Source organism: Sesamum indicum, linkage group LG6 (genome assembly GCF_000512975.1).
Source record: "Sesamum indicum cultivar Zhongzhi No. 13 linkage group LG6, S_indicum_v1.0, whole genome shotgun sequence".
NCBI classification, from domain to species: domain Eukaryota; kingdom Viridiplantae; phylum Streptophyta; class Magnoliopsida; order Lamiales; family Pedaliaceae; genus Sesamum; species Sesamum indicum.
In genome coordinates this window covers 2307187-2318943 of record NC_026150.1, presented here as the reverse complement: position 1 = coordinate 2318943, position 11757 = coordinate 2307187, and the positions used below count along the sequence as shown (strand labels likewise).

At 33.1% G+C, this 11757-nt stretch overlaps 2 protein-coding genes and 1 non-coding gene across 4 annotated transcripts; 1 reads left to right on the top strand and 2 right to left on the bottom strand.

Moving 5' to 3' along the window:
* On the top strand, window positions 7-3359 carry LOC105163394 (the record flags this gene model as incomplete). Of its 2 annotated transcripts, none has more annotated exon segments than XM_011081718.2 (8): window positions 7-63; window positions 253-345; window positions 641-708; window positions 1443-1515; window positions 1659-1771; window positions 1847-1948; window positions 2379-2478; window positions 2987-3359. In XM_011081718.2, coding segments are annotated over 7 exon segments (717 nt in total). In that variant the 3' UTR covers window positions 3164-3359.
* TRNAG-GCC lies at window positions 3768-3838 on the bottom strand. Its single transcript has one exon. It is a non-coding gene; the product is annotated as a tRNA-Gly (tRNA).
* LOC105163582 (transcriptional regulator SUPERMAN-like) lies at window positions 5181-5768 on the bottom strand. The gene has a single exon (XM_011081993.1). It carries the CDS (start codon window positions 5766-5768, stop codon window positions 5181-5183), a length of 588 nt encoding a protein of 195 aa, XP_011080295.1.

Here is an 11757-nt window from a genome sequence, read left to right as displayed (position 1 = left end):
TTTCCATTCCAATCACATGAGCTAAAACAGTCTTTCATCTTGTCAATTTCGCGGAAGTAAAAGGTGATGTACCGTCAATTCTTTGTGTAGTTCATCTTTGTAAAAAGAGTTGATGCCATGAATTTTCTGCTGTCACCTGTTGTTGTGTTCTAATTTTAAGATTGAAATTAAATGCTGAAATTTTTTATTACTGGGTGTTGGTTTACTAATTCATATTTTGTGTGAATATTTATTGTAATTGGCTTTTCTTAGGATACTGAGATGGGTTTGAGCAAAACAGAAGTTAATTTGAGAAGATTACTTGCAGCAGCTCCGCAACAGCAAAATCAAGCAAAGCTGATACATGTATGTATGCTCTCAGTCCTCTGACGGCAGATGTATATTTCAGTAATAGTCAGATGGAGTGTTCTGGTTTAATGAAATTAAACATGTGATTTGTATGCATCTGTAGGCTAATGTGGGATATTTGGAATTGGGACTTGGGAGAGAACATGATAATTCTTAAGTTTTCACTGCTTTATATGACTTTGAATTTCTATTGATCTCTGATTAATTGCCAGATTTTTAGAACTAGTATCGTATCTATTTTACTTACTGAACAATGAGTAATTTTCTTTGCGCTTGCTGGGTAACTATATAGTATGTTGCGACTCTAAGAGAGCAACTCGAGCAGCTTGCTGAAGAGAGGACTCCTGAAGGTCTGCCAAGGTCTGTTTGATTTTCTCTTGTACATTATGCCTGACACTTGTTTCAATGATCTAGTTAACATACAAAATTGTTGGCATCTCTGATATTGTCAGATTATTATTAGTTTTTGAATGGTTTAATTGCTCCTTGTTGACCAAGATAATCTCCTCTACATAACTGATTGATTAGCGTTGGAGCATGTGATATTAACTTAAGTGGACGCCCTAAAAAGTCATTATAGCATTGAATTTTAAAAATTTCATGATATACAATAAAGATTATAATTTTGGAGAAAGATTTTTATCGGGAGTCATTATAGGTTGATGTTTCCATTAGTTTTATGATGACTGATACACCTGTTATTTGCATCAGTAGTTTGGTAATTGTAGGAATTAAGTGATGTCATTTGATTGATAATGACCTTTAAGATTATATCATGTGTACTTGAGATTCTAAATGATACTACTAAAAAATAAAAAGCAACTCTGGAAGTGTCTCTTTGGTTAATTTAATGCTGTTAGTATAATAAAAAGCCACTAGTGTATTCCCATTGTAGGAGTCAATTCTACTTGATATGGTACACTGGAGAAGTGTTCCAGTTGCTTTTTGGTTGACGTGTAAGTTTAATGCTTTAGCATGTCGTCTTTTGCTTTTTCTTTAATACCATAATCTTAAAGTGGATAGATAGATGATATCCAGAAGTCTACTTTATTTGTATTCATATATTAACTCTTGTTTTTTAACTCTTTTGACAGAGTTTCAAAAGCTCAGTTAAATGAGTATTCAGAGAAAATTGAAGCTGTAGCATCCAAATTAGTGGTCACGGAGGTGTGTTAACTTGATTGCCTCCTTGAAGTGAACACAAGAAATTAACGAACTACATCCACATTTTAAATTTTTCATGCTTATTAAATGTCAGTATATTATTATCATTATTATTTCTGACAACTCGTTTCCTTGGCAAGTTCCAGTCAGGTACTAAACTTCCTCAGGAGCCTTCTCTTGAGTCTAAGGTCAGGGGTTCCCCTTCAACATCAGTGGGAGATAGTGTTCACTCTCCCAAGGGCTTGAGGAGGAGAATTGTGTATGTCAAATGATAGCTGTCTTATTGTGTTAGCTGTTATCAATTTTTTCCAAAATTGACTTTCAGTTGATACAGCCTCCCATCAGAAGATAAGTCATCCATGATTGATAAGGATAGCAGTACTTCAAAGTCTGTCAAATTGGATGCTGCAGCACAGGCTCATATTGAAAAACACAGGTCTTGTTAATATCTTCACTGTTTCTGAAGTTTGTTGATGACAAAATTCTTTCAGGATTACGCAACTAGAGTAAAGTGATACTTGTTTATGTCTAGCAAGTTCAATGTTAATTAATACTGGTACTTTTTACTTGAATGAGCCTATATTGATAAGTCAGTATATAAAGTATATTAGGTCCTGAACCATATTCAGATACGGTTTTGATATGATTTTATATATGAATATCGTTATTTTTAGGTTGAACGGTTAACAAATTGCAGATTACTGTTCTGATCTAATGAAAATTTTCGCCAGGTCACCAGATCTCTGGGTCACACTTGGACTGTTCTATCTGCTAACTTTCAAATTGAACATCTGATACAAATTTAGCTTCATGCTTATTACAGAGTTCTTATGCGGATAATGATGTATTTATGTTGTTTTCTACAGAAAGCTACAAGAAGATTTGACGGATGAAATGGTTAGCTTGGCACGACAACTCAAAGAGAGTAGTCTTATGATGAGTCAATCCATCAAAAACACTGAGAAGGTGACTACAATTTTGTTTGCTGTAGTTTTTAGCCACCATAGATTGCTTTGGTAGAATATCCAGCCCCCTTTTCTTTCAGTGCTTTCTGTTAAATTACGTCATGCTATTTCCGTTTCTATAGGTTTGGTTGGCTGGTAACACTAATCTCCACTAAACTTCGTCAGTGTGTTACTGTATTCTTTTCTTTGCATGACTATGGCTGAGTATAACTTTTCCATGCATTCACAGTCGGTATACAGCAGTAGCTTCATGATTATATGAATTAACAGCATCATTTAGCGCTGCTCTCAATTTCCCATTCCTGTTTTGAACTTCATTTTAAGGAGGCTTTTATTTCATTTGTCCTGATTAATGTTGCATGCATCATAGCATCATAATACATTCCTATGAAGAATTATCTATGCTTCCAATCTCTACTATCTCAAGTCATCTTGTTCACCTATCAACTTCACCTCCATCTTTCTCCATTTGTATCTAACTGATCAATCTTTATATCTTTGGACTGTAGATTCTTGACTCAACTGAGCAAGCTGTGGAACACAGCTTGGCAAGCACTGGACATGCCAATACACGAGCAATGGAGGTTTACTCCCAGAGTTTGAAAACATCATGCTTCACATGGCTGCTGATCTTTTTCATGACATGTGTATTTGTCATGGTTGTACTGCTTATCCGAGTGACATAAGAAGCTTCTTTCTGGTGGGATTGTAATAGCTACAAGATTAGTAACATCTTATTTATAGAAAGTTTAGTCTTTTGAGTAGCTTTAAGAATCAAAATATGTACATCCGCTTAGGAAAACTGATCTTGACTGCATTTCTTTGAGGAAACAGTCATCGGTGTTGTGAAGGAAAGAGAAAAGTCAATGAAATGTTTGTGTAGAATGATGTGGCTGCTGAAAATTCTTAATTCTCCAATTCTCCTGGTGTTTCCGGGTCTTTTCAATCTAGGTGTTGAAATTATGAGTAGGACCGGTAGTAAACGACGACATTTAACTATTTTGGTGTGCAAAAGAGACGTTACCATTCCTAGCTTAATTTATAAGGTAGTTGTTTGGACACTTGGAGGACATGGTTGTCTCTTTCTTAAGTTAGTTGTTGCTGCGAATGATGTGTGAGAGGACTTCACCTAAGGGGTCGTTTTCTTGTTTTCACATTTGGTCAGACTACAACAATCACGAGGGTGACATTGTTACACGTGGCGCCTATATTCAGTACGCAGCCAGAAAGATAAAAACAGCACAAGACCCGCGGGGGAAGGAATTTCGACGCCACAAAATTGGGGTAAAATGCACCAGCCGGGAATCGAACCCGGGTCTGTACCGTGGCAGGGTACTATTCTACCACTAGACCACTGGTGCTTGTTGATAGTTCTTGCTTATGAGATATCAATCGACCGCACAGCAGAGCAGGATGCCAAAGTGCCGACATTCCTAGCCATGTGATGAGCTAGTTTATACAAAGTCAATTCTAGCTACTGTCTGTGTCTGTAGGGCATACAACCGGAACCCAAAACACAATAAATTAAATAACATCAAGCACAACATTTTACTAATTGCATGATTCAGAAATTGAATTAATTCTTCCCCAGTTGTTTATATATATATATATATTGTATATATATTCAAGTTAACTTCTCTCAGTATATATATATACACACAACATTGTACAAATCACAATTGGCAACGTAGGACTATATATATCCAATGCAGCAAATTAACATATATAACGATATATGTATTGAATGTTAATAAATTAAATTAATTAGGGAGAATAATTAAGTGAAAAGCAAGAGAGTTTAATTGTAACTTTGGACGATCGATAACCAATCATCCTTTTTAATAATTAGTGATTAATTTTGTAAAATTACAACCTTACGCTCACTTAATATAAATTCAATATATATAGAGAGAGAGATTAAGCTCTACACACTCCAACACTTCTTGAAATCATACAATTGTATGCACATATTGTCAGTTCTACTGTACTCATCATAGCCCTCAAGATACATAAGCAAGAACAAGATATTGATCTTACAAGATCAACCCCATTCCCCCCCCTCCCCCCAATCCAAGTATATATATCTGTGTGTGTAGCCAAGCCTTCATCATCAAGTTATATCTATATATGTACCTACCAAATTCTTTTCAGTTGCATACATTTCGATCTCTAATCTAAACATTTCCTTCACATTTTCCAGGTAGCTAGCGGGGGGCTGGTAATATAAACCATCTGTTTTCTTGGAGGGTTAATTAATATGTATATTAATCATGAGCATTAGCTCAAACTCATACTCTACTACGTACCAATGCATACTACAGTAGGCAAAATGAAATCCTTATGAATCCCATATTTCACTGATGAATTGCACAACTGCACCAAAATTCTAAAGTATGTTTATCAACGCCAAAATGAAGTTACGCAAGTCGAAAAGACTGTTTAGTAGTACAAAACCCTAATGATGCTTAAATTAGGGTTAGATTGCACAGAGAAATTACAAGGTAATTAAAGAATCCATAGCCCTAATTACCAGCAAAGTGGTGTAGATTTTTCCCATCAAAAAACCCTTCATCCACCCCGAGTTCTTAGCAAACACTACCATCTTTCTTTAGCTCTCAAAAAAACCTTATTATTACCATTTATTACAAACATCATTAAAATGTTTACCTGCACTTATATTAGTACACTAAATATATGTATACTTCAAGAATCATAGCCGAGTCGAAGCTCCAAATCCAACTCATCCTCTTTCTGGTCCGTCATGAATTCCTGCCTGTTCTTTCCCAAATCCTCCGCGGAAAACTCCATACGCCAATCCCCTTGATTCGTGGGCTGTCGAAGATCACGATGATCAGCATCATCAGAACAATACTGTTGATGATGATGGTAGCTGTCGTTTCCATACAAGGGTAGTAATCTAGAGCTGGAAGAGGATGCTGGAAAATATGCAGCATAGCTCAAGTGTGTCTGATGATGATCCTGATCATCAGACACAAAACGATGATTATTACTTGTATGAATACTTGATGATATTGCTGGTATCTGCTGATACAGTCTAGGGCCGGCGTAAATCTCGTCTAACTTCTTGGCGGAACTAGGTTTGTTCCTTGCTCTATCTTTCCTGTGGATGTTCATGTGCCCGCCTAAGGCTTGTGCGGTGTTGAAACCCCTCTTGCAGAACACGCACTCGTACAATCGCCCTACGCCTAACTCGTTGTTGTCTGATTGCTCCGGATGGTCAACTTCTTCGCTCGAGTTTATCGATTCTTGATCGTGATAATTAGATTCCATGACTGGATACTAGAACTTGCACTTGATTGTTCTTGGACAAGTTCTTGTCTGAAAATTAATCTAATTGAAAAAGGAAAGGTATGTATATATGGTCTATTTCTTGTAAGGAAAGAGGGAGAGTTTGAGGAGAGGGAGCTGGAGGATTATATACACATGTATCTATATATTTGGGGGGGGGGGGGGGTGGAAGTGGGGGGGGGGGGGTGATGGAAGAGACAATATAAGGGTTTAGGTAATATGTGTTGGAGGTATTGGACAGTATGGGAAAATTAAGGAAGAGAATGGGGACAGGGTCTTTGAATTTTTGTTGATAAGACTCATTCTCTGCTCAAGGCCGGCTGTTTTAGATCCTTTTCTTAATCAGCAAATTGCACACACACATCAATTTCGATATATATGTTGCTACCCTATTCTCTAATTTTTCCCTTGATTTGGGTGGTTATAGACTAATTGAATTAATTATCTTTTGTTATCCTGATTTAGGCTATTCTTCGATTTCGTCTTTTAATTTTCTAGGATATATAGTATTTCAGCCATACATTTTTTTAATTATTTTTGCGATTTCAATCATTTCCTTGCTGGAGTTCACCTTCATCGACGAGAAGGGTGAACTTTGGAGGAAAAAAAAGACTAAAATCATGAAAACTAAAAATATACAGGAACAAAATGCTACTCTATAAAGTTAGAGGACAAAAATACTGATAAAAATGAGCTAATAGGAACAATTGCCCTAATTTTAAAAGACCATGTAAGACGCACATGTATGTTTCCAACGAGAACGGTGAAATCCAGGAGGCAAAAAGAAAAAAGAAAGAAGAAAAAATTAAAAATATCAAAATCAAAGTGCTACCCTAAAAAGTTAAAAAACGAAATTCCCAAATAATTTAAATCGACCAAAAATAAATTCAAGTCTAAAGTAATTAACTAATTGGCATGGTGAAAATTAGATAAATGATCCAGGATCCAGGAGGCTTGATCATTTCGTCCAAGTCGTTTGCCTGTTGATTGATTAGGGTTCACTGTACAATCATCAGTACCAACAATTCTTTTATCTATTAAAGAAAAATATATTCATATATATTATTTTTATTTATGTTAGTGTATATGATATATATAATTGTGCATGATCACCCTGATCGATCGATGTAACATATGTATTTCTTAATTAATTATATATAGTATCATGTATCTCATTTTCGCACTAATCACCGGATCTAAGTAATCGTCCCCGCTCCATATTGTTGTACGTGAATCAAATTTAGTCGAATCCAACCATTAATGATGTAATTAATAACAATAATTATGCACTTGTATCACCCAAAACCAATTTAAAATACATACATTGTTATCACTTTTCGGCACAACACATATATACACGGAGAAAATTATAATTTTGGTCTTGTAATTTAAGTGGATGACATTTTTAGTCCTGTACGAATTGCTTTATGCAATTTAGTTCTGTAACTTTGTAATTTTGATAATTTTAAACTGCAATTTACTAGTAATTTTAGTCCTGTAAATAAATTCATGTAGCTAGGACCAAAAATGCCAACTCCCTAAGTTATATGACTAAAAATGCCAATGCCCCCTAAGTTACAGGATAAAAATACAATTTAATTAAGACATGTACAAATCACATGTGATTTTTCGGCTAAATTGGTCGGAAAATGATGGAAATTACCAAAATTTTAAAATTACAGGACTAAATTATGAAAATCAATTCGTGCAGAATCAAAAATATCACTCCCATAAGTTACAAGACTGAAATTGCATTTTCCCCATATATACCTTATAACCAACAATTTAAACGAAAAAACTTATTACATAAGTGAAATAAGTAATTAAATTAATGTCTGATGGTTGTAATTTTATGAAATCTCAATCCATAAATTTCATGAATTTCGAACGGGGAAGAAACAAAATCAAAGTAGAAAATTACCTGTTAATGAGTTGCATTGCATAATAACTGGTGGGAAAAGATTTAGGAAGCTTCTCTGATGAAAGATTATTAGCAAAAAAAATGTACCAGAATTTGTAGTTTGCAATTGTCCTTAATTAATCATGATTAATTGACATTAATATAATTAATTAAAAGTTGGTTCTTGCATCAGATTTTAATTGCACGTACATCGTCCTTATTGTCTCATCACAATCACCATCATATTAATATCACTATCATGCAGAGGTGTCATTTTAAATTTATTTTTCTAGATATAATTTTTGGTCAGATCCGTTCTCGACGGCTTTTAATTTTGACAAGAAATTTGAATTTTTTGGAACAAATTAATTGAAATATGTAAATATATATATAAATATAAGCTATGATGTCAGACGCATCAAAATCAATTCCAATAATTTATCTAAGTAGATTCATCAGGGAAAATAATAATCGATGGAAAAACCCATTTCACCTAATTCATATTACTTAATTAACTTTCTATAAAATAATTTATTGTTAATTAACCGATCGATGACATTTCATATATATATAATCTTTGATTTGATTAATAATTTAAACTTAATTTGATTAAATTATGTTCATCAAAGCTAGCCAACGACTCGAGATCGGATGTATTCTTGGATTGCTGTAAAATTGAGCAGTACATCGATTTAATTAATATATCAATACAATTAAAAATAATAAAACAAATCACAATATATAAACACATACATTAAAATAAATACTAATATGAACTCACATTTTAAACATATTCATAAAACATCAATCTTAAATACTAAATTAAGACATCATAAATTTCACACTGATACCTTATTTGCTTCACTCTCATATATAGGGTAAACATTTACTTGAAAAACCCTAAATATAGTGAAACTCTCCCCCCCTCTCTCTCTCTTGCAGGCCTAGCTAGAATAGTATAACAAAAGTAGTTAAGAGCAGAAGACATATATTATAATTAGCGTAGAAAGAGTCAAATTTATATATATATATAGAAAAAATGAAACAACTCTGTTGTGATATTATAAATGAGCAAATTATCCCCTTATGAAAAAAAAATAGTGATTTATCTTCTTATATTTTTTAAAATACAATAATTTACCTTCCTAGAAGTAAATTGCTTCATTTAGTACAAGGGGATAAATTGCTATATTTTTTTCGTAAGGGGGTAATGTATTTATTTTCAATATCACAGGGGGTAAATTGCTATTCACTCTATATATATATATATATAAAGGTGAATAACTAATTTAGAATCCTAATAAATCACATAATTAAAATACCAAAAGTATATAATTCCAGAACTATAAATAAAATTAAACTAACAAACTCAGTATTTTGGTTGAAATATAATTTGTATCCATAATGTTACAATTTTTTTTGTCAAGGATAAAAAAGTCTATTCTCGAAAGATTCATAGACAACTGAAGCAAATTCGAAATATTAAATTGAAATAAACATCAATCTTGATTTATTTACTATTTTTTTCTTCAATACATATACTAGCTAGTTCAAACCTAGTCCATGGGCCGACACAAAAGTCCAGTGTTTTATACTAGAAAGTCCAAATGTTTAGAAATACGATGAATTAAAAATACTTAAAATATATAGGTACAAGGTTTCCTTGAATTGAGGGGAGACAAAATGGGTTCGAAGTAGTTAGCAAAAGAACGAGGGAGAAGGTTTAATTTTAGTGTGTAATTAATGGTGCATGTAGGAAACATAAGTTAGTGGTTTGTGATGTAATTATGTAAGTTAAATAAAAAGGGTGTGTGTGTGTGTGTGTGTGTGTGTCTCTCTCTTGAGGAAAACTGTTGGCTTTTTCAGTTAAGGACAATGAGAAGATTGGAGTTGTAAGAAAACAACCTCACTCCGTCTTCATTTCATTCTTCTCTACCAAATCATTTGTGCATGGCTCTACCCTTCCTTCTTCATATCACCACAACTATATTTTATTGAAATATTATATTTTGGTCCTGTAATTTTAGATTATTAGTATTTTTAGTCATGTGTTTACTACTCTATTTATATATTTAGTCTCTGCTTTTTTTGACGAATTTAGTCCTGAGCATCTCACACTTCTTTCTTTTCTTGACAAATTTAGTCATGTATTGATATTTTTTGTCCCCTTTATATTGTATTAGATTTTATTTTTTGTCCTTTAACTATAAATTGTAAGAACCAAAATTGTCAATACAGAACTAAATTTGTCAAAAAAGGATCAAATGTGATTTGCTCAGCACTAAATTCATAAAAAAATGAGTAAATGTACAAATACGAGTAAGTTATAGGATCAAAAATACTAGTGACCTAAAGATACAAAATCAAAATATAATTCTATCTATTTTATTATAAATAAATTAAGAATTTATATCGATTATTCATACATCCAGGTCATTTACTAGGTCGGATCGGATCGAATATCGGCCAAATTCACATAAACACAACCAACAATTCCATTGTACAGCCATGGTAAGTATTTACTACAATTATTTATTTTTAATCATAATAATTAGTTATAATTAAATATTAAATTTCTTCTGGTAATTAGAAAATCTTGATCTAGATAAGCCCTTATTTTTCTGGTGGCCAATTACATAAATATCCCCGAATCAGCACTTGAATGGCAACAAAGAACCTAGTTTGACTTAAAAGGTCACGACGATATTTTTGTCTCATTTCTGGGCATTTTCATACTTTATTACAACTTCAAACAATTACTGGTAAACACTACACAAAGTAATTTACAATAATATAACAAAAAATCAAATTAAATAAATGAAATTTTTATTAACCATCCTAATTTATCATTATATATTATTATTTATTAATCTATCACATCATAATCACATCACAGTAAACAAACCTCATCTGTTTGTGTTCCTCTGTGGAGGAAACGAAGCCCAATATGAGATGACATATAGTGGGGAGTCCACAAAGATGTTCGTAATCAAACTAATGGGCCCTCGCAAAATATAAATAATAAAGGGTATCTCAAAGTTTGCTGCCTGCAAATACAGGAACAATTTAAGTATAAACGAGGCCTAGTTTAATCAGTAAAATCGAAACTTTACGATTATAAAATTATAAGTTTAAATTTTATTAATTTACAAATATTTTATCTACATTAGTAATTGCATTTTCTACAATAGTTATGAAATTCTCGTTAATATTTTCGTAAGTCATAGAAAGATCTTACTTTTAGTGATTTCATCAAATTTTGAAAGGCACGCGTCGAGCATGTGGGCATTATCCAGAAGGACTGAAGAATTAACGACCATATTGATGAGTGTCGAAGTCACCAAAAATAATTCCTACTACACTTGTGAAAGTGGGAGTAGGGTCGATCCACAGAGATTGGCTTTAAGTTGATTTCTTTGAGAAAATAGAAAATAATAGGGGGAAGGTTGTGATAAATAGAAGTGATCAAAAACTAAATAATTAAAAATACCTGATAGAGATATGAGAGAGAGATTTCCCGGTTAAGGCTAGGATTATGCTTGATTCTCGTGAGTTGATCATTGATGCAAGAATAACACATGTATGGACAAATAAACCAGTTATGGTCGTTGGTACGACCTAACAACCTCACCTTTCCTTACCTTTTCGTTAGCCAAGGTACGACCGTTGGCTAGATCTCTAATTAATAGACAACCTTGGGAACGTCCACAAGATTTAATCTATTAACAGCATTAAGAATTAGAAAGGCCTGATTCTAATCAACAAACTCCTACGAGGACAATTCGTTTAAACTAGATCATGCATTCCCCATAACATAATTAAATACTGTGACATAACTAATCATGCTACGTTGCCACTAAGTATTGAACTAAATAAACAATTACACGGATTTATAAAGTTCAATTAGCTAAGCAAACCTTCTTGATAATGAACAACCGGCCGAATCATTCATAAATCAGATGTTTGTAATTAAAGTACAGAGAATAACATGAATATTTGCTTGACAAGTGTAGAACGCAGATTAGATCTCACAACATAATGGGAATCAAGCAATCACCATACCTTAACCAG